The sequence below is a fragment of the Maylandia zebra genome, linkage group LG5, assembly GCF_041146795.1.
Source record: "Maylandia zebra isolate NMK-2024a linkage group LG5, Mzebra_GT3a, whole genome shotgun sequence".
Classification (NCBI taxonomy): Eukaryota; Metazoa; Chordata; class Actinopteri; order Cichliformes; family Cichlidae; genus Maylandia; species Maylandia zebra.
Window position 1 is genome coordinate 24,968,268 of NC_135171.1, and position 23,151 is coordinate 24,991,418.

Below are 23,151 nucleotides of genomic sequence, written 5' to 3' on the forward strand. Positions count from 1 at the left end.
GCAAAGTGCTAAACTAGGCACTATCACCTCTAGGAGCCCCTCCCACCTCCCTACCCCTGTCTCTCTCACACACACACACACTGACGAAAGGGATCGACGGGCTGAGGAAGGCTTAAGTCTAATTAATAGGATAAAGTGAACTATAACCTAATTTCTTTTCTTATGCGCTTTAAAGTCAGGCCTGGCGTTTTTGTGCGTTTATTAGAATAATGAATTGTTTCTTTTATTTAAACAAGTATCAATATGAAACCTTTACCACAATAATAAACGTGTATATTTTTTATAGGGACGCACAATGTGGCAGTTTCTGTCTGCACTGTATTACTGTATTACTCTGTATGTGATATGTTTGAGTTTTAGCGAAGTCACAGTCTGATTTGTTGTTGTTTTTTCAAATTCCATAGGCCTGCAGTATATTTCCAAAATATTGTATTTGAATAATAATAATTGTATAATATTGTATAAAAACACACACACAGGACCTGCATTTACAGCATCGGTGCAAAGAAGAGAAATAAGAGAGGGCTATTATGTCCTTATGAAGGAATCATTCGAACATTGTATGTTTTTTTACGTTTATTTGCTTTCGTTTTGATTTCCTTTCTTCTTGTCTTGTCCTAACATGTCTTATGCCTTTTTGATGTTACCTCTTTATTATTATGTCATACAGTATACACCTATAGTCTGTAGGATTATCAGGATCATTATGTGAAAGGGTGATATCACAGTGGATAAATCTATGATTACATCATTTCCGAAGCTGACAAAATGCCCCTCGTGCCCAAACAACTCATAAAGGCCCAAACTTGAACAAGTGGAAATCTTTTGCAAAAAAACCCCAAAGACAGACACGGTTATAAGAGCAAGTGGCTCAAGCAAGTATGCACCTTTGACCATTTTATACATTTGTCACATTCGGCTACTACACTTATGAAGTTGTTTTGCTCATGCGCCACCTAGCGGATTATTCCGTCCATTGTCCTTATTATCTTAGAATTAACTTTGCATCTTCATCCAAGTCCAAAGACATTTTAGTTCAGAAATAAGTGATGCAAACAGACCAGATTCCTCATTAATTTTCCTTCTATTGGCTTATTATTTTTGCTACAAAGTAAGCCATTTTAAATAACTTATCTTAAATAAGTTGTGCTGCCAAATTTCATGTATTTCTAGAGGAGACGAATGTCTTGCTTATAAACTGCTATGAACACTGGTGTTAGATCTTTAGTAATTTATTTAATTCATGTATTCCATTATATACATTATTTATTCCAAAAGTTATTCAATAGCACATAACAAAATCGATGATAGATGAAGTTGCTGCAATAGGTCTAGGCTGCTGGGGATTCAGATGATGCACTGAATTTTCTTCTTCAGTCACGTTTTTCATTTACTATGCGTTTATACAGCTCTCTGTATTTAGTTATTATTAATTTCTGGCTCTCTTTCACTGCATGTTTCTGATCTGTCTTCATCTACTAACCCCTAACCGGTATAGTGGCAGATGGTTGCCTCTCCTTGGTTGGTTCTCCTGCAGGTTTCTTCCTGTTCAAAGGGACCTTTTCCTCCCTGGGTTCACATATGATTGAGGGTGGCTCGATCCCTGGCTCCTCCAGTGCGTGTATAACATGTTATCAAGCACCATCACTGTGCCTAGTTTGATGCGAAATGTATTATTTAATCCATAGGCTGTTACAAGGTGTCAAACTCTGGCCCGCGGGCCAAATTACTATCAGAGCTGGTCTACTGGTATTATACAGCAAATATATATACTGTTTAGTATTAAGCTTTGCTTGTTCCATATTCAGTTTTTTAGCAAAATGTGTTTGAGTCCATAAGAAAAGATTCATTCTTATATCTGGAGGAATAAATATATTTCAATAAATATCAACGTTAGCCTGCGACTTTGTTCCAGTTTTGAATTTTGGCCCACTGTGTTTTTGAGTTTGACACCCCTGATTTAATCCATCCATCCTCTTCAGTTTATCCTTTTCAGGGTCGCGGGTAGGTGGTGGGGGGGGGGGGGGGCTGGTGTCTGGGTACACCCTGGACAGGTCACCAGTCTGTCGCTGGGCTAACACACGGACACAGACAACCATTCGCACCTAAAGGCAATTTATCGTTTCCAATTAACCTATACCCGCTAGCTGCATGTCTGGATTGCGGGAGGAATCCGGACTACCCGGAGAGAACCCAGGCAAACACGGGGAGGACATGCAAACGTACAGACACACTGATGGTGGGATTGAACTCAGGACCTTCTTGCTGTAAAGCAACAGTGCTTACCACCGTGCTGCCCATATCATTTAATCTTACTGTGTAATTTATTTCAATTCAGTGTTATTTATATAGCAGCAAATCACAATATCTTAAGGTGACAAAATTATAGAAGTCAAGCATTTATTGTTATTAATACATATGTAACGCTTTTTTTTATGTCAGGCAGTACACGGTCAGCCATGCTAAACAGAAACACTTGGGGTCCTTCCACTTCACGTGTGTGTGTGTCTGCTGCTGTGGCATCGTGAGGAGGAATCATGCCGAAATCAAAGAGAGATAAGAAGAGTGAGTAAAGCACAGTACATCTTTTTCAAGTGTAAAAGCATATGGGCGTCGGTGAAGTGTTTTAAGTGATGTTGTATTTGTAAAACTTCTTTTTCACTAGTGAAAGCTACCAAAAGTGAGCTAACTAAAGCTAGCGTTAGCTTAACTGCCTCAGCATGGTTGTACTCCTGGCTGCTCATTGATACATGCACGTGTATACGCAAACTGCTGGCTGACATTTGTTCATCGTGAGTTTTCGCATTTTTCTCCTCAGTTTCTTTAACGAAAACAGCCAAGAAGGGGCTGGAGTCAAAACAGAAGCTAATTCAGGAGGTGAGTATTTTCAGTGCTGCAGTCACCATCTTGTACGTGTTAAGTTCAGCTAGGCTAGGTCTGTTCCAAAACACCTGAAGTACCTAAACCTCATTTCTATTCTTTAGTTGCGGGAATGTGTGGACACCTACAGAAACCTGTTCATATTCTCGGTGGCTAATATGAGGAATAACAAGCTGAAAGACATCCGGACAGCGTGGAAACACAGCAGGTAATAATGACATCTCCAAAAGTTGATTCTGTTCATCTGGACGTAGCGTTTTCAGTGGGAGAAACGTTTCGTCACTCATCCAAGTGACTTCTTCAGTCTCAGCTGACTGCCGGTTTCCCCAGTCTTATAAACAGTACATTTGCATAATGACCGAAACCAGCCCACTGAAGGAACAATGGGGTGGGAGGTCAGTTCCTTCATCATGATTATGCAAATTCTCATGACCATTGATCAACAACTACTGATCAAAGCCCACTGATCAATAGCCATGAGTACCATTCACAGAGAGTTGGGGAATGGCTGCAATCACAGCATTGTACGATGGCGAAAGATATACCCCTAGGCCCCCTCCTCGATTCAGAGATGGTCTTTCCCTTTTCACTTCAGGTAATGACATCTTAGGGTTCTGATTTCAAGGCTCAGTCCTAGTACTGCACTAAGGTACAGTGGGGCAAAAAAGTATTTAGTCAGCCACCGATTGTGCAAGTTCCCCCACTTAAAATGATGACAGAGGTCAGTAATTTGCACCAGAGGTACACTTCAACTGTGAGAGACAGAATGTGAAAAAAAAATCCATGAATCCACATGGTAGGATTTGTAAAGAATTTATTCGTAAATTACGGTGGCAAATAAGTATTTGGTCACCTCAAACAAGGAAAATCTCTGGCTCTCACAGACCTGTAACGTCTTCTGTAAGAAGCTTTTCTGTCCCCCACTCGTTACCTGTATGAATGGCACCTGTTTGAACCCATCATCTGTATAAAAGACACCTGTCCACAGCCTCAAACAGTCAGACTCCAAACTCCGCCATGGCCAAGACCAAAGAGCTTTCGAAGGACACCAGGAAAAGTATTGTAGACCTGCACCAGACTGGGAAGAGTGAATCTACAATAGGCAAGCAGCTTGGTGTGAAAAAATCAACTGTGGGAGCAATCATCAGAAAATGGAAGACATACAAGACCACTGATAATCTCCCTCGATCTGGGGCTCCACGCAAGATCTCATCCCGTGGGGTCAAAATGATCATGAGAACGGTGAGCAAAGATCCCAGAACCACACGGGGGGACCTGGTGAATGACCTGCAGAGAGCTGGGACCAAAGTAACAAAGGTCACCATCAGTAACACACTACAACGGCAGGGAATCAAATCCCGCAGTGCCAGACGTGTTCCGCTGCTGAAGCCAGTGCATGTCCAGGCCCGTCTGAAGTTTGCCAGAGAGCACATGGATGATACAGCAGAGGATTGGGAGAATGTCATGTGGTCAGATGAAACCAAAGTAGAACTTTTTGGTATAAACTCAACTCGTCGTGTTTGGAGGAAGAAGAATACTGAGTTGCATCCCAAGAACACCATACCTACTGTGAAGCATGGGGGTGGAAACATCATGCTATGGGGCTGTTTTTCTGCCAAGGGGACAGGACGACTGATCCGTGTTAAGGACAGAATGAATGGGGCCATGTATCGTGAGATTTTGAGCCAAAACCTCCTTCCATCAGTGAGAACTTTGAAGATGAAACGAGGCTGGGTCTTCCAACATGACTATGATCCAAAACACACCGCCCGGGCAACAAAGGAGTGGCTCCGTAAGAAGCATTTGAAAGTCCTGGAGTGGCCTAGCCAGTCTCCAGACCTCAACCCCATAGAAAATCTGTGGTGGGAGTTGAAAGTCCGTGTTACTCGGCGACAGCCCCAAAACATCACTGCTCTCGAGAAGATCTGCATGGAGGAATGGGCCAAAATACCAGCTACTGTGTGTGCAAACCTGGTAAAGACCTATAGTAAACGTTTGACCTCTGTTATTGCCAACAAAGGTTATGTTACAAAGTATTGAGTTGTATTTTTGTTATTGACCAAATACTTATTTTCCACCCTGATTTACGAATAAATTCTTTACAAATCCTACCATGTGGATTCATGGATTTTTTTTTCACATTCTGTCTCTCACAGTTGAAGTGTACCTCTGGTGCAAATTACTGACCTCTGTCATCATTTTAAGTGGGGGAACTTGCACAATCGGTGGCTGACTAAATACTTTTTTGCCCCACTGTACGTGTGTGTGTATCAAGGATCGGGTTGCACTTGGTTTTCTCGGTGGCATTGCCACCTCTACTTATGTTGGAGCCCTTCGAGGAAGAAATTATTACATGGACAACCCCAATTTGTAAGATATTGGGATGCTGTGTAAAATATAGATATGACGTGTAAATCACCTAAACCCATATCCACAATAGAACTTAGAAAACGTATCAAATTTTTTGAACTGAAAAAAGGTAAAAATCTAGCTTAGTTTGAATTTGATAGCAGCAAAATATGGACGCCCTGTTTTCCAGACTAAAGAACTTGTTATCAGAACTTGGGTAAAAACCTGGATCAGTGTCTACATGTTTGGAAAGTACTCAGAGGTATATAAAGGTTTAAACATACTCCCATCCATCCATGTTTCAGCAAGAAAATGCTAATGCATATATTACAACAGCATGACTAATAAGTAGAACAGTCTGGGCGCTAAAGTAGACTGTCTAATATGTAGACCTATGACCAACTAAAAGCATTTGACATGAAAAATATGACAAAGAATGTGTTAATGTTAGATAGAAAACACTTAGAGACAGAAAACAGTGCATGTATGAACGTTTATTTGAATTATATATGTTGTATAAAGCACTTTGAATGCTCAAGAAGGAGTCCATTTACCATGAAATTTGCAAAATATTGCTTTAGGTTTTTCCTTGTCTTAATTTTATTTGAGTGCAGTAGTGCGAGCAGGTATATGGCAAGGTCATAGAAACTTTAAAAAATTCAGATTTTGTGGCCAATTTCCTCTAGATTGCATGTGTTCTTCTTTAGGTGTCAGTTTTCCACTGTCGTATAGTATGAGGCATCAGTTACAGTCTCTAACGACTACATTTTCCCCCTCATCTTAAGTTGCCTGTTAGTAGGCTTGATTATTTTAACAGAGCCAGTAAGTAGGATGCACTTCTGCAGTTACAGTCAAGTGGAGGTAAAATTACATCAAAGAGAAGAGGAGGAGAAATTGAATTAAAGGCATGAAACAGAGTTTTCTATAGGTTCGTCTTTTGTGTGTAGAAGAGATACTATTTTGGGGGTTTCTTGCTTATAACTCCTTTTTAAGTATGGAAATTAAAGTTTTTGGTAAAATAGTACAATTAATATACACGTTGACTATGGGATAAGGAACATTACTGAATGGGTACAATAGTGTGGATTTTTCTAGAAGAAAAGTAACCATATTATCTCATAGTTAAACATCTTGTCTATTGATTGTTATTGGTCAGCAATCAGCTTAAATATCAATCATTTTTTAAAAAGTCAGCATCATTATGATTTGTGTTTTGTTTTTTTTATGAATCCTATCTTGCAGCATGTTGATATGAACCAAAGTTCTCAAAAATGTTAAACAAGTATTTGGAAAGAGCCTATATTTATTCAACAGCGTAAATGATCTCATCTCTGTTCCACAGATTCTTCTTCGGCAAAAATAAAGTCATGATTATTGCTCTGGGGAAAAGAGATACAGATGAATACAAAGATAATTTGCACAAGGTAAGCAAGATCTCAGACAAACTTGAAAAGTTACTGCTGTGGTTTACTGCCGCCACTCAATATGTTTATTCCTTTTGATAATGTTCAGGTCGGCAAGCATCTGCGTGGAGAAGTGGGTGTACTATTCACAAATAAAACAAAGGAGGAAGTACAAGAGTAAGGCTTTGCTAAATTCATCTTTGTTGCTGTGATCCTCCAATGTCTTCATTGAATCACTAAGCGATGTTCTTTACCCACAGATATTTCAGTCATTTCAAAGAGGTGGATTATGCTCGCGCAGGAAACCAGGCTCAGATGGATGTGACGCTGGATGAGGGACCCCTTGAACAGTTTACTCACTCAATGGAACCCCAGTTGAGGCAATTAGGGCTTCCTACTGCTCTAAAGAAAGGTGAGATTAAAGGACTGTTCTCGTCACCCACTACAACACCGTGGCTCAATGGATTTTAACTTTTTAAAATTGGTATTAATTAATGGAGGTCTGTGACTTGACAAATCACAATCTGTATATAAAAGATGGTTGTAGCTTCCAGGACTGAAAAGTGTAATCAATGTGGAAGTGGCTTAAACTGACGTTCTTTATAATGATCAGCATGTGGCATCTGGTTAAAAAAAAAAAAGACTGTACAGAAGTCCAAGTAAATGCTTCCCTGTACTACAGAGCTGTTACTTGCCCTAACATTGGTAATTATGCTCAGAAGTCGCACGAAGGTGATTATCAGCTCAGTAAAGTCAGCCCAGAGTTTCCACCATCAATCCCCAAAAAAGGCAATGTTTGCAGCATATGGTCACTCACAAACATGGACAGGTATTGTTACAGCAGACTGGCATACTTTACAAATAAAAAAAGTAAAATATGTTAGATCAAAAAAGGTTCAAAAGCTCTCGAGGAATATATCTGTGCGTTAAGTGGTGTGGTTAGCAAGATTGTAAAAGTGCGAAGTAAAATCTATTTATTTTCCCAGGAGGGGAAACGTGGCAAAGACCTATCAGTAAAACTGCCCTGTCATTAAACATGGCAAGCTCTGACTGTAATTACAGTTAAATTAAAGTGTTGCCTAAGTGTAAGTAGTTTTCCCCAGTGGTTTAGCTGCAACCCCAGTGGTTTGAAACAGGCTGTATGTGTGCATAAAACAAAATCGTACTTCAAACTAGTAAGTGGACTCATTTTTCTGAAGTCAATAAGTTCAAGGTTTAGGATATTGCTGTATTAACAATTGTAGAAAATGTCAAATTACTTGCCCGTATAAAATTGTTAGTAGAAAGCAGGAGAGAAAAAATGGATGAATAAAGTTGCTCCGAGGAATTTCTTTGGACCTTCATGGAAGGACAGACTTGATATTTGCATCTGTGCTATATTCTGGAGAAATGATTGGTCACTGGTTTTGTGTGTTGATCTCTTATCTTAAACATGATCTGCTACAAAGCAGGTTAGGGCTGATGTTACCATGGCGATATACCGTAGTAAGACGTGAACAACCTTTGTAATATAAAAACTTGAAGTTGGCTTAATAAGCCCCAAATCGTTTTTCCGTAGTATAGGTGAGTTTATAGCCTCTGTCAAATGATGTTCAGCTTGTGAATAAGATGCATGTAAGGTGAAAAAGGACGATGAGACAGAACAGGGCAGACCAAACCTGTGACTGACAAGTGGCCATCGTGTGACGGTGCTGTGTCAGTCTTTTGTTTGTTAGTTCCACCCCTCACATCTTATTTCAATACTGAAAGATGGCAACAGCAGGTTGAGGCTTCACTATAAGTGGGAGATGTATTGTAGCTACAGTATATACAGTCTATGTAAGCAATATCAGGCTTCTGCTTCAAATCAGGTCCGAGTCGGTATTAGTGTGTTCACGAAATGTGTGAATTCACTGCTTTTAAATATAAAGCCAACTTCTTTTATCTTGTGCTACAGGAGTGGTAACACTGCTGAAGGACTATGAAGTTTGTAAAGAGGGGGACACGCTCACTCCAGAGCAGGCTCGTATTCTGGTGAGTTCTTGTTTTTTACTTGATTAAAAATGTTGACTGTCACACACTAAATGTATTTCTGTTGACTGAGGGTTGTTTTTTGTCCACAGAAACTCTTTGGTATTGAGATGGCAGAATTCAAGGTGCAGATCAAGTGTATGTGGAACTCAGAAACAGGCGAGTTTGAGAACTTCGCTGGTGAGGAAGAGTCTATGCAGGATGAGGAAGATGATAACGATGATGAAGATGATGCAGAATGAAACTTCTGCAAGGCGGGAGAATTTTTAAGAAAATTCCTGCTTTCAAAAGCAGACGGACATTTCATTTAGCTTTCATCCTGACAGCCAGTGCTGCAGTCTGTAGTCTCTCTGGTCTTTTTATACCTACAAAACATGAACTTCTGTCCTTCATCTTGAATTTTAGTTTTGGACAATGTGGACTGTATTCAGAGGATTAAATCGTTTGTGATGTCATTGTTCTCCAAGTTCCCTCAGCACAGTGAGGGACTGATATTGTGTGGAAGTCCCTTTCCTTTCAAACACCAATGTAAATCACTGTTCATGTTAAACCAACACTCATGAATAATATACACGTTTTGTTGATGTGACAAATTTAATCCAGATTCTTCAGAAAGTTATTTTTCCACAAAAGAGTATTAATGGGGTTTTCTTTTTGTATAGACATGACAATGAAGTGCTCTTTGATTAAAAATGGAAAAGGTGTACTGATCTATTCCAAGGACAGAAAATGTACACTTCAGGGGAGAATTCAAAAAACCTAATTAAGTGTAATTAGGGAAAAAAAATTCTGTAAAATTAAATGACCAAGAAGGTTCTCATCTGAAGTAGTCTGGACAGTCGTGGGCTATGAGATTCCGACACTGCTATGGCAAGGGTTTCATGAGATTATAGCTCGTAGTAAGGTTATGAGCAGCTGTAGCTATTTAATATAAATACTCAAAACAGGAATTGCACAGCTGGAGTCTGTTAATTTATTAAGAGATGTATATGTGGAGGATTTGTTACAATTTAAAAATAGGAACAAAATCTTGGTCATTACAGAATATGTAGTTTACGTGCAGCATCTCCTATTCACTTGGTATTTTGTGGTATTTTCTTTCTAAAAGAATCCATTTCAAATATTACAAACCTGCAGACAATAAGAAAAACACTCGTGTTTTGTTCTACCTCCAGTAGGGGCATTTCCACTGCACTAAAACATAATTACAGTTATTAAAAACTAGTTAAAGTCTTTCAGTGGAAAAACAAAGGCTGTGTAACTACTGACTCTTGGGATAGTTTTCAGAAAATAAGAGACTTCATTTCAGGCTTACTGGTACATCACAGTGTTTCAGTGGTAACTCATAGTTCTTCATTTTCAGGTTTCCAATAGTAGCAATTTGAAATGAAATTATTATTATTTTAACCGTATGGCTAATCTTTACCTGGTGAATACATAAATTACCATGAGCATAACATTTTTTGTCACTGCAACTGTCCATGTGGGTACCTTAAGCTGAGAGTGATGATGCATCCAGCGCATAGCAGCAGAAGTCAGTGAGGGTTTCTCTGACCCGTACGCTGTTTCCAAAGTATCTTCCACAGAGCAGGAGCACAATCACGGTTATGGTTAACAAAAACAACATAAAACAATTTGTTGGTACAGATCTTCACCTGTCTCTGTATGCTGCAGCCCAGCTGTTACCAAAGAATCGTCCTGCAGGCTGGGAGCCATCTTTATCTTCATAGTGATACTTCCCTGTCAGAAGGCCACCTGGCAGAGGACTAATGTCAGAACTCAGTACAGTATGTACTTAATGCTGTCACTCACCCAGGGCACATTTTAGCTCACAGGTAACATTAACAAGGCAAAAAAAAAAAACGAAACAACAAAAACCACTAACTAAAGCAACTACATACCTTCATCTGTGCCTTTGTTATTATATGTGCAGGAACGCTGATGTGGTGAAATTAACAGGTGACAGACAAACAGTAACATTTTTTGGACACTAATATTAGCACCAGCTGTGAGAGATCAAATCATTTTGATATCCCACATTCCTTACAGTTGGGGAAAAAGTGTTTCTTACTTTCACTTTGCACTCTGCAGCACATGTGAGTTGTGTGATAATAACGTGTGTCACTAAGACTAAACAGGAAATATTGCATATACATACAGAGCACCGTAGATCTGCATTCTTCCCCATACTAATTTGAATAGTTAGCTATACTATGAGCTTATTGCAGTTTTACTTATTGCTGATGATTTCCACTGAAAAACAATGTTATGGAATATAACACATTTTTTTACAGCCTGACTATTAAATACTGTACCAATTCTAACCTCATAGCAAGACTTAACTATATGCAACTTAACCAACAAAATGATTTTAAGGAATGATGTCTTTGGTGAAGTCAGTCTTCCAACACCGGCCACATGTTACTGATTAGATCAAAAGGAATGTTGGGGTAACCAAAGGCAGCGTTTCAATGAACCAAAGAATCTGAACTACACTGTGGTTTTGTTGTGTATTACAACAAGTAATGTCTCCCTTAATTTTGGTCTATTTCTCTGCATGTGTGCGGGCTGTGACTGTTCGTGTTCAGATATGCACACAAAGTGCATATAAGTAATAGTAGTAGATTTGTATTGGTCAAGGCAACTACCAAAGACCTCCCATGGATAGACGTAAGACCATTTAGACTTTTTATGATTTATTGACTGAGTGGCTCTCCAAACATGTAAGTAGAGGAAGTCACCATCACTGAGGTAAGAGGGCTTCAGTTTGCAGTGGAAGCAAAAACTCCTTTGGAAAACTGGAAAACATTTTCAGAACATACAAAAGTCACTCAGGTTGAAGATCAAACCTCACATTCTGCCTCTACACTCCACATGCCTGAGTATTGTGAATGGAAAACATAAACCCATCGTAATTAGATGATATTAGCCTGAAACTAAAAGATATCGGAAACAAGAAGGATGGAGTCAAACTGGAACAATATGTAAAGGCAACCAAACGTTTGCTGTTCTGTGCTGTATATTTGTATAGCACAGAACAGCTGAGACAATGGGCTGCAATACTGTGCAAGGGATGGATATTAGAAACCACTGTCACATAATCCCAGTTTCCCACATATGTATTATTTTAAACAGCTGTTGTACTTCACTGGCTGATCACTGTGAAAGAAACAGTTGCTGATATAGTTAGGAATGCATTTCATGTCACACAGAGCCACATGGCACCAATATATTCATTAAAATTACACAGAGAGCACAAACAATCAAAGACCACCAAAGACCATGATGAGAGTGCACAGCAGCTAAATGATCTGAACTAATGAAATACCAATATCTGATGAGCCAAATAATTAGTAGTGACTGATACTGTTGACTGATATTGGTCTATCTGCAGTGGGTGATATTCACCTGTTGCTTCACATTGATTTTGCACTGACTAAATGTTCAAATATTGGGTGATAAAGAGCTAAAATGCTTTAAAATAGGCTACTAATTTCTTTCAAATATAGTTTTGTTTCCCTGGCTCAATAGTGGGAATAATAACTAGAAGAAAAATACAAGAACCTATGCAGGATGTGGAAGATGGTGATATAGACGGGGATGACAATGTAGAATGAAACTTTTGCAGTTCAGGACGATTTAAAAACTTTTGCCAGACATTAAATTTTGGCCATTTTATCGTAACAGCCAGCGCTGCAGTCTGTAGTCTCTCTGGTCTTTTTATCCCTTTCTTTTCAAACACCTACATCACTGTTCATGCTAAACCAGCACTGATGAATAATACACATGTATGGGAAAATGTTTTTTGATTTGACAAAATTTAATGCAAATTCTTGAAGAAGTTATTTTTCCATGAAACACTATTAATTTATTTTACATTAACAATGATGTGTTCTTTGATAAAAATACAAAGAAGGAAAAATGTACATTTCAGGGGAGAATTCAAAAACCCTAATTAGGTGTAATTAGGAGAAACATTTTTCTGCAAAATTACATATAAAGTGATGATCAAGAAGGTTCTCATCGGAAGTAGTTTGGACACTCGTGGGCTACGAGATTCCAGGCTTCTTTGAAGGCGTCGACCACTCTCTCATCCAGAGGACCCTCTTCCGCAGCGGCCATGTTTTGCTGAAGCTGCTCCATGCTCGACATGCCAATAATGACTCCATCTCCAAGATCACCCTGGAGACATGAGTTGGAGAAAATTACTCAAAACAGGAATTACACAGCTGGACGTCTGTAGATGTCTTGAGATTTGTATTTGTGGAGGATTTGTTACATTTATTTAAAAAAAAAAAAAAAAAAGGAAGAAGAAGAAGAAAATCTGGGCGAGTAGAGAATTTGGCATTGTTTTGACAATACATGTTAATTTAATCACTTTTGGGGTACTTCTTTTCTAAAAGAATCCCTTTCATATATTACAAACCTGTAGACAACATGAAAAACATTGCTGTGCTTTGTTCTACCTCTGGTTTTGCATATGGTGAAAGTTTGGGGGCATTTTCACTGCACTTAACATAATTAAAGGAAATAAAAAATAGATCTTAAAATCTTTCAGTGAAAAACCTCAAAGGCTGTGTAACTACTGACTGTTGGGATAGCACTGAAAAAAATCAAAGGCTTCATTTCCGGCTTACTGGTACACCACAAAGCACAGTGTTTCAGTGGTAACTCACAGTTCTTAATTTTCAGGTTTTCAATACTAGCAATTTGAAATGTTCTGTTTATTACTAAGGGTAGGGCTAATCTTTTTACTCAGTGAATACATAAATTACCATGAGCATAACATTTTTTGTCACTGCAGCTGTCCATGTGGGTACCTTAAGCTGAGAGTGATGATATATCCAGCGCATAGCAGCAGAAATCAGCGAGGGTTTCTCTGACCCGTACGCTGTTTCCAAAGCCTGCAGAACCACCTCTATGGCCTGGAAATGACTTTTCTTCCAGTATCTTCCACAGAGCAGGAGCACAATCACGGTTATGGTTAACAAAAATCTCATTCAACAACATAAAACAATTTGTTGGTACATATTTCAACAGCAGTCAGCTGATGTTCACCTGTCTCTGTATGCTGCAGCCCAGCTGTTACCAAAGAATCGTCCTGCAGGCTGGGAGCCATCTTTATCTTCATAGTGATACTTCCCTGTCAGAAGGCCACCTGGCAGAGGACTAATGTCAGAACTCAGTACAGTATGTACTTAATGCTGTCACTCACCCAGGGCACATTTTAGCTCACAGGTAACATTAACAAGGCAAACCCCCCCCCCCCCCCCCCAAAAACCACTAACTAAAGCAACTACTAACTATTCAGCATCAGGTTATTGTGTGCTAGCAAAAAGGGATCACCAAAGTGAATAAAATCCATCTCCAGGGGGACATGAATGCATGTATGGAACATATTTTAATATAATATATTCATTTTGGGATAACTCGAGGATAGCTTTTATCCCTCCACATTAAGTGACATCTTTTTCACAATCACAAGTGCTTTCTTTTGAATAAAACTTTTTAAAATGGAACTGCAAGGTGTACCATGAAAGACTACCTGCCAGAGGATTGTATGCATAGAATCGCATTCCATAGTATCTCAGACATGGCAGCAACTCTGTTTCCACCTGTCTTGTTGTGGCATTGTACATTCCCTGTGAAAGATTGGAAGAATCTGAATTAGAAACAGGTGAAAAACAAGTAACAGTATAGCAGACATATAAATGTTCAGTCTACAACACCTAATGAAAGATTAAATCTTCAGTGATTTGCTGAACAAAAACCACAGAGATGAAGAAGTGTGAAAGTTTACTCTCATTCAACACAAGATGGCCAGTATGGCCCTCCTGTAATCAGTAGTCTGATTATTATAGGATGAGGCTACTGAATTTAGATAAAAGTTAAATATCCTTAGAACAGGATATATTACCTGATAAACAGTGGGAACTATCCAGTTGTTGTGCCTGCAGATGCATACTATTTCAGCCACTTCCCAGGATACATAGTTTGAAAGGCCGAGCTCCTTGAATTTTCCCTGGGGAGTTGATACTTTCCATTTAGTATTAAAACATCTCAGGACTACAGATGGACAATAAAGTTATTTTTTTCCTGTGTGTTATGTTAAAGCAAGTTATTTAGCTATATATTTATATATTCCCTGGTCTGCTAACCTCTTTGTGGAGGTCATTGCAGGCTCTGAGAGTATCCTCGATAGGGTTTTGGTGGTCAGGGGCATGGAGGTAGAAAAGGTCCACACAGTCTGTCCGCAACCTCTGAAGGGAGGTTTCCAGCTGGGAGCGCACGCTCTCTGGCTTCAGCGTCTTTCCATCCCAGGGATTGGCCTTGGTAGCTATGCTTACTGTGAATGAGTGAGAAGTAGTCAGGTTAACACAGCACTGCTCCTTCAGTGTCTGAGACAGACTGACACTGAAAGCTAGCCAGGCTCTTATTGCAGCACTTAAACTTTGGATTCATTATTGCTAGAATGTTTCAGTGACATCAAAGCTGTATGGCCTTCATTTAAAAAAAAACAAACAAAACCAAAACACACACACAAAAACAAAACTTTAACGAGACCAAGAATGAGGTCACACCAAAGTATTTCAATTTGATATACAAGTCAAGGCTATGGACCTTGACTAAGCAGCTCCAAAACCTTCATTTTAGTTTTGAGACAATCAGAAGTGGTTTTAAAAAAACACTTTTTAAAAACGTGTTTTAATGTTGCACAATATGTTGCACAACATATGTTTGATGTTGTGCAGCACCCTGGTCGATGTTTGTTGTATGCTTTATAAACAAACTTGGTTACCCACAATTCAAGGTGGGGAAACCAACAGGCACGCTGGTTGGTTACCCGGTTGTTGTTAGCACGCTAGGAACATGCAGCATTACTGTGTGCTTATAAAATACCTGTTTTGGGGAGATTCATGCCTCCAATGATGGTCTCTGACTTCCCATCGACGTACATGAAGGCTGTGTCCACCTGGTTGTGTCCTCTGTCCAGGAAAGCCTTCACCATTTCCAGGCTCTGCTCGGCGTCTGCTCGCCCCCCGAAGCCCATAGTTCCCAGTAAGGACACCGGCTTTTTAGCCGGAGACGACATGTTTCTGCGAGCCACACACTTCGGCAAATGTACAAGCACGTCTTTGATAGCCTTACTTTGTCGGAGTGTGCACAGAGGTCGTGTTATTACCCAGAGCATGCTACTATAGCACTGCGATCAGGCGACAGAGGGCAAAGGTCGTATGTTAAGGGAGCGTCGTAAAGTTCCTTAAACCGTTTAAAGCGGAGAGTGCTGTTCAGATGATCAATTAGTACAGCTTTTATTAGGCCGCTTTTCTTGGCTGTAGTTCAGGCAGTGCAAAGTTCGCCTTTTCTAACTACTTCCTGTTGTTGTTTTTTGGTTAATATTAACAGGACTTGTCATACTGTGTAAGTTTTAACTTAGACCACAAGGTGTCAGCAAATTACCGTCCATTCTTTTGTGTCAATCAGATAAGCTGATATAAACAGTCAGATAAAATGAGATATAATGAGTGTAGTTTTTGGTTTTTCGGTGCATCTTCATATATATATTTGTTTTCCAAATGTGCCACTTCAGGACTGGCTTAACCCACATCTTGGCCTAGGACTCTGACATACTCAAATTTACCCAGACTATTTCCCCAGTCTCAAAAGAAACTGCAATTACTGAAACACCACTTGCTGTGGTGTAATTAGATAAACGCACATTAGGATATGCAAGACGTGCACAGTGTCTCCAGATCGCATTAGTTGCCGTCTTCAGTATTTTAGTAACAAGTCATATCACCAGACAAATATTTGTCTGGCTTTCGTGCCTATAAGGATCTCAGGACCAGGGTCTATTCTGTTCTCTGTGACTTTTAATGGAAAAACAACATTTAAATCAAATCTTTGCATCTGCGCAATTTGTTTATTTTAGATATCGGCGTTTTCTTCACGGTCAACAACAGATATATCCTGGACAAGTTACGTCCCTGAAATAAACATAAGCAGAGTCATTTAATATTAGATTTGTTTTGGTTGTTGGAAAGGAAGAATGAGAACCCGTCCCAGTTTTGACAGACTTCATAGATGAGCTCTGCCTAATTCAAACAGCATGTTTTTATATAGCTTGTAGCCCCAGAGGCTGCACGTACCATCTCTGACCCCGGACTTTTTCGGGTCATGAACACATACATGCTATAAAAGCTTTGTTTAGAAAGCAGCAGGCCTGGCTGCTGACCCTTTGACCGCCCCATCAGCTGTTTGCCCTGCAGTGTGACCGCTAGCTGCTTCCCTTACCTCAACAACCTTCAACATCCTCTACTCGTGATGGTAGGCTATGTGACTTCGTTTTCAGGCACGTCCGTGGCTGTAATGAACGCGCATCTTATGTCGTGCAAATGCGCTCCTGCTCGCTCAATCTGCAAATATTATACGTATAATAAAACCATTTTCTGTGCACGTGGGTAATGTGATCATTTTGTCTTTAAGGCATTTAACCACCTATCATCATAACACATTAACGCACACATCACAAGTCCCGTGGAGACATGGTGACACTGTCCAGAGAAAGTTTGAAAGTTGTCAGTCATGAGAGAGAAAAGCTCTTACTATGATCGCACTGTGCCGGTGGCTGCAGGGTGTCTTGCAGGGGCTGCTGACGCTTTGAATAATAGATGGCTCCCTGTGAGCCCCCTCATACCCAGCCCAAATCCCTGCCATCATTACCAAGTCAATAGAGGGAGGCAGAATGCGCTCTGCCTACACGAGGTTTTTTTTTTCTTTTGCGCGTCAGTCCAACATCTGCAGCGACCTGTTGTAGGTGCGCAGGAATTTTCTGAGTCGGATAGCGGCTGCGACGGAGACGCTACACGCGTGGGATGGCTGTGTCAGTTTTGGACTGTGTTGGGCATTTTCACGAGGAAGATCTTTTAAGCGCATGTTAGGTTTCTTCAAGTTGACACGTTGGGAGTTTTTTTTTGTTTTAGATTTTTTTCTCTTTTTTTAAGTCCTGGGTAGTGATGGGATACACTCATGAATGACTTTACAGTTTTGAAACTGTAGAGTGACCTAAACAGAGGAAAATGGACAGTGTTATTTTTTCCCTTGTCATCGTATTTATTATAGAGGCGCACGCATTCCGTTACGGCTTTGCCAATAACCTCCAGCCTTTTATGTAAGTAAAGTTTTGTCACATCCTTATATATTTATTTAATCACAGGTATGCATTTAGGGTGGCGCTCACTGTATCCAGCTGCAGGTACTTTTTTACAGACTCACATTTCCTTTGAACTTCGACATAACTGCCGGTTCACCTGCACATCCATAAATCTGTGACTCAACCAGAGGTAGAAAGCAGAGGCTTAGGAAGTTCTTCTTCTTTTTATTATTATCATCATTATTATTATTTAAAGTGATGAAATTGTGAAATTCTGGCACAATAACAATATTTGGTAGCATTTTCTAATAATGTTAAACTATTAAGCATTAGTAAGGTTAGTATGGTATTAGCCAATGCTTAATTCATCATTTATATATCATTACTCCTCTTTAGTATACTATTTATAAATACAGATATGTTTATCCATCTGTTACTATAACACCATGTACAGCTATCGCTGCTACTAAATCACTGCTAGTGATAATCATAGTCATTGTTATAAAAATATGTCTATGTTTATAAATAGCATACTAAGGGGAGCAATGCTATATGAATGATAAATTAAAAAAATTGCTAACACCTTATTAATACTTAAATAATGGTCAACAGTGTAACATTATTATAAAGTGCAGCACAATGTTATTTGTATGTTATGTTATTTATTACTCCCACTAGTGATCCAGGGAAATGAAACTATATCATAAAGAAATATCAGGCTATTTCTTTTAGCTATTTATCACTGACATTTATTCAGTGCACACTCAGTGTGAAGCAATAGATAAATATCACCTACTGTTCTGTAAATATAAGCTAATTTGCACTAGGGCTGCCACAAACGATTATTTTGATAGTCGACTAGTCACGGATTATTGTTGCGATTAGTCGACTAATCAGATCATCATCCATTGGACATAAAACTACAGCTTATTGCACCAGCAGCATCTGCTCTTATATAACTATCATTAGCTTACAGCTTTAAGTGTTTAAGGTCTGTGCTAACTAAAAATAAAGACAAGATGATAGTTTATTAAATTTTAATGAAATTTGCAGATTGTTTTGGTGAAGTTTAATAAACTCCTTGCTATCTAAAATATAACAGGACACTGGAGTATATTCTGGAGCATCTCACACTTCTGATAATCAGTTGTCTGCTTGACGTTTATTCAGCTGTGTAAAAACTATAACTTTAATCTCAGACAAACTGATTTACTCAGGAACAAATAAAATACAAAAAAAAAGCCAAACAATAACATTTTAAGTTATCTAAGTGACTCATATATCGAAAGACGGTGGTGGGTTTGAAAACGATTTGCGGGGAGTCCGGTGTTCTCACGGCGCTAGTGAGCCTAGCCCCCGGCTCGCTAACGAGCTAGTGGGTAACAGATGTCTCCGAAAACGTCGGAGCGCTTTTGAAAATATGTGGTGTCCTGATAAACTGAGCAGATATTTGAGGTTTACACAGCTACATTCTCGCCTGAAAATATGTTAAACGTTTATTTTGTGACCCAGAAAGAATAATAAGAGTAACATTAAAACTAACTAGCTGCCGCCATTGTTGGAAACTGCGCTGGGCCGCGCTATGAATTCTGGGACACAGCTGCTCCTTCTTCTTCTTCTTCTTCTTCTTCTTCTTCTTCGGGGTTTAGCGGTAGCTGACATCCTTGTACATGCAATGCTGCCATCTTCTGTTTCAGTCCGTTATTACACTCTTAAATCCTGCCACTTATTCCTGCGTCTTTTGTGATCTTACAAAGCTTCAAACGACGCGTCGACTATTAAATCAGTCGTCGACGATTTTGATAGTCGACGTAATCGTGACTAGTCGACAAATCGTGGAAGCCCTAATTTGCACACAGACCAATCCGTTAACAGTGTCAGCCACTACTGATTATTTGGCTCATCATGTATCGGTGCTTTATCAATCCAATAAATTTTGCTGCCGTGCACTTTCATCACGGTCTTTAGTGGTTTGCAGGAATGCTGCCAGTGTATTTTATATGAATGCACTGACTCCATGTGGCTCTGTGTGGCATGCAAAGCATTCCTAACTCTGTCCATGACTGTTTCTTTCACAGTGATGAGCCAGTGAAGTATAACTGCTATTTTAAACCCTAAAATAATAATAATTGTGTGACAGTGGTTTCTGTGCTGCTCCCTGCCACTAACAATAAGGTCTTTCACATTAAATTATGTGTACAGCCGAAGGTGATAGTGATCACTGTTATTTATGAGATGAGCAGCTGGATGTTGTCTTAGGATTCCCGCTGATCTCCATGTGCTGAGGCTTTCTTTCTATCCTTGGAGAGTTATGGAAAAAGTAAACGTATCAAAGATCGTTTTGGACTTTATTTTAAGAAGGCCTGTGAGGTGCAGTGAATGGTGCAGTTAACTTAAACTTAAGTTAAGTGTTTCAAGGCTTATTTTACCTGTGCTGAGATCTGTTTTGTGTTCTTTCTTTCTGTCTTGGAGCGATGCTGCTGCGTAAACACTTTAACAGTTCCACTGAATATCGAGTTTAAGTCAGAGCAGGTTTACTTTGTAGCTCATCATCCTGAAAGGTGATGCACGAGGAATTCCCCTTAAGTCTTTAGAAATACCAATAACTGGTCATCACACACCTTAGCACAGGTAATGCCCTCACAGGACTTGCATTGTTGACAACTAGAAAACGCCTCAAGCAAGTTTTTTTCTTTTTCCCGCCTGTCTTTGCTGCAACATCTCTTTAAGTGCTCATAAATTGCTCTGCTGTCGTCTGTACATCTGTGAAAACACTGCTCAACATCTTGTCATGTTAAGTATTTTTTTACCAATCTTTTTTTTTCCAGGCCCAATGTGTGTGCGGAGAAGGAGGTGACGCTGGTCGCCCAAAGGCAGCCATGTGTGCAGGCCTTCACACGCATGGTTAAAGTTTGGAAGCAAGGCTGTGTGGGGCAGTCGTGGTGCATGGGCTATGAGAGAAGGTAAGTAAGACTTGTTATTTCTCATCTGTCTGCTCCCCCCTTTCTGTACTCAAAGCCTCTGATTCTCCTCTTCTGTGAGCACTCCTGACCTCACCTGCAGGGGATGTAGTGCTTTGCTGATTAAGCTCTGGCTAGAGCAAAGCATTAATTACTTGTTTTGAAGTAGTCTCTGTGACTCATGCAACCGAAAGAATTTATCGGAGAGGCCAGGATTCTTCGTTTAAACTCCATTTCCAAACATGAGATCCACCTTCCACTTCCCTCTTCATCTCTCTCACCCCTGTTCTGTAATCACAGCTTTTCAACCTGTTATAGAGTTAAGTGCAAGGTGTAGCCCCACATCAGCAGCTATTTAACATACGGACGTCTTGGCAGCAAACATTCCTTTAAAAGAGAGACCCAATCCTAACATTTTCGTCCTTCTCTGGGAGTCTTCTGCTGTGTTGCTCACGCTTGCTTTCCCCACATTAGCTGCTGGGTTACAAATTCAAAGGCTGCTTTAAAGGCCGCTAAGCCCACAATTACCCACTGTAAACAAAACGTTTTCACAATGCATAATAACTGTGGAGCAATGACAAGGGTCCCAAAGTAAAGGGAGAGGCACTGTTCTCTGAAGTACAGTCTGCCGTTCTCACACTTTAAAACAGCGCCTTGAAGCGGATTTGTGCTGAACATTATAAGACATGATACTTCAAAGGCCCTGAGCTGTTTGATCAGTGTGCCACGCGAAAAAAATTAAAGATTACCCTCATAAATATTTGGCGAGATACTCCTGTTCGTTTGTACACGCACAAAGCAGCGCTCTGCTGTTGTGTAATGACATGTTAGTTTTAGTATCGCTCGTGGCTGCAATTCAGACTGAATGTGATTGAACGTTTTTTAACATGAAGTTTGTCGTGTTAACAGGACAGCCTACTACACTGCATACAGACAAGTGTACAAACAGGATTACCAGACTGTGTGCAAGTGTTGCCCTGGATGGTCCCAACTAAACGGAGAGGCGGGCTGTCTTTATCGTAAGTGCCATCAGTTTTTCTATCCTTTATGAGGTTTGTTTTTTTCTTTCCATTGACTTTGACCTTCTTGTGTGAAACAGCGTCTGCAGACAGGCAGGTAGAAGAGACAATATCTCTTTTCTGACTAAGCAGGAAGAAGGGAGCTTTAAACATCGCCTAACCACTCGCCCAGACTTCTCAATCAAAAGGGTTCAAGGAAAGGTCAAAAAGGTCTAGAGGTTCTTTGCCCACCCACTTTTGAGCAGATGTTATCGGTCAGTGTCATGGACTTGTGTCACTGCAGTACTCCAGCTAGGTTCAAATGTGGATACTGGGACTTCCATTGTAGTGGTTGCACTCGGCAAAAGACATTTATAGTCTCAATGAGGACATGGCTCTACAGTGCTACTTTAGTTTATGATAGATAGCCTGTCTGGCTGTCCACTCTTTCTCAGCTGGATATTTACTACAGCCTAGTTAAGCTCCACCTGGTCGAGCTGTGACCCTACATTTAATTCTTGGCTCACATCCACAGAGCTGTTGTTGTAGACATCACCTCTTTTCTCAATTAGATGTGTGACATGGTAGTGCAGGTCAAAAGCACCTGCGACCTGTCGCATTTAAGGCCTCCCGAAGATTAGAGAGACCACCTTCTGATTTGCACAAGAAGAACAAAGAAAACAAATGAATGTTCCCACCACCAAATCCATGTATGGAAAAGTAGTTCCTCTGGTCATATTGAGACTGCCAACAGCTCATCTCCTCCTGGTTAAGCTTAGCTTCACACCACTGGGACCAAGCAGTCTCCTTTGATGGGATTTTACAGCCAGTGATCCAGATCGCATAGCCTGCATACCACACAGAGACCCTTGGTAAAGCCTTCCTGTAAACAGTTAGTCCCCGTCAGGTAGACTGACAAGAAAGTTCCCACTTTCCTGTCATCCTTCCCCACCTGGAACTGAACCACGTTCTTAATGCCCAGCCCCTTACACCCACAGCACAGGCAGATTACTCTGTGGGATAGTCGTCTGATGGGAAGTGAATGGGACTGGGAGTTGGAGAAGATATCCTGGATGTTCCTTTCATCAGTGCCTTATTATGGTCTCTATGTCCTTTTCAAAGAGCCTCTTTGTTTCCAGGGAGAATGTTGCATTATTAAATTATATTAGGAGGCATTGCACAGTCGCTCCTAAATGAGCCTGGTTTGTTTTAAAACAATCCAAACGAAATGTCTTAAAGAGACATTCCTCATGACTGCAAAGTGTCTCCCCTCACTTAAGTTAGACAGGGAGGGGGTTGTTTCTCTGTTTCGCGTGACAATGGTCGGTCTCTTCAACATGAGGGAGGGCTTTTATCTCGGTAACCAAAGACGAGGCAGCACTTTGAGATGGGACAAA

General features: G+C 40.1%; 3 protein-coding genes across 4 annotated transcripts in view; 2 read left to right on the plus strand and 1 right to left on the minus strand.

The window, feature by feature from the left end:
- The first annotated feature begins 2,450 nt into the window (after positions 1 to 2,450).
- mrto4 (MRT4 homolog, ribosome maturation factor) lies at positions 2,451 to 9,346 on the plus strand. Its single transcript, XM_004548866.5, has 8 exons — positions 2,451 to 2,565; positions 2,819 to 2,877; positions 2,985 to 3,088; positions 6,572 to 6,653; positions 6,742 to 6,809; positions 6,893 to 7,044; positions 8,569 to 8,645; positions 8,735 to 9,346. Exons 1-8 carry the CDS (start codon positions 2,538 to 2,540, stop codon positions 8,882 to 8,884), a joined length of 720 nt encoding a protein of 239 aa, XP_004548923.2. The 5' UTR covers positions 2,451 to 2,537; the 3' UTR covers positions 8,885 to 9,346.
- A 1,975-nt stretch (positions 9,347 to 11,321) lies between these two features.
- On the minus strand, positions 11,322 to 16,023 carry akr7a3 (aldo-keto reductase family 7, member A3 (aflatoxin aldehyde reductase)). Its single transcript, XM_004548571.4, has 7 exons — positions 15,543 to 16,023; positions 14,801 to 14,988; positions 14,560 to 14,664; positions 14,188 to 14,284; positions 13,701 to 13,800; positions 13,463 to 13,592; positions 11,322 to 12,824 (listed from the first exon to the last, which is right to left on the minus strand). The coding sequence occupies exons 1-7, from the start codon at positions 15,832 to 15,834 to the stop codon at positions 12,663 to 12,665; spliced, it is 1,074 nt and encodes a 357-aa protein (XP_004548628.2). The 5' UTR covers positions 15,835 to 16,023; the 3' UTR covers positions 11,322 to 12,662.
- A 1,396-nt stretch (positions 16,024 to 17,419) lies between these two features.
- megf6b (multiple EGF-like-domains 6b) overlaps positions 17,420 to 23,151 on the plus strand; it is a 65,826-nt gene continuing 60,094 nt past the window's right edge. The window contains exons 1-3 of one of the 2 annotated variants that reach the window (XM_004548572.6): positions 17,420 to 17,814; positions 20,625 to 20,759; positions 21,666 to 21,775. In XM_004548572.6, coding sequence (XP_004548629.1) covers positions 17,723 to 17,814; positions 20,625 to 20,759; positions 21,666 to 21,775 — 337 coding nt within the window. In that variant the 5' untranslated portion in view covers positions 17,420 to 17,722. The remainder of the gene's footprint in view (positions 17,815 to 20,624; positions 20,760 to 21,665; positions 21,776 to 23,151) is intronic. The other variant, XM_004548573.4, reaches the window with a different exon arrangement.

Excerpts from the sequence above, each read along its gene's own strand:
- mrto4 (XM_004548866.5), top strand. The coding sequence starts at position 2,538 with ATGCCGAAATCAAAGAGAGATAAGAAGA. Across the intron at positions 2,566-2,818 it reads ATCAAAGAGAGATAAGAAGA|TTTCTTTAACGAAAACAGCC; the intron begins GTGAGTAAAGCA and ends TTTTCTCCTCAG. Across the intron at positions 2,878-2,984 it reads AACAGAAGCTAATTCAGGAG|TTGCGGGAATGTGTGGACAC; the intron begins GTGAGTATTTTC and ends TCTATTCTTTAG.
- akr7a3 (XM_004548571.4), bottom strand. The coding sequence starts at position 15,834 with ATGCTCTGGGTAATAACACGACCTCTGTGCACACTCCGACAAAGTAAG. Across the intron at positions 14,665-14,800 it reads GCAATGACCTCCACAAAGAG|GGAAAATTCAAGGAGCTCGG; the intron begins GTTAGCAGACCA and ends TCAACTCCCCAG. Across the intron at positions 14,285-14,559 it reads TAGTTCCCACTGTTTATCAG|GGAATGTACAATGCCACAAC; the intron begins GTAATATATCCT and ends AATCTTTCACAG.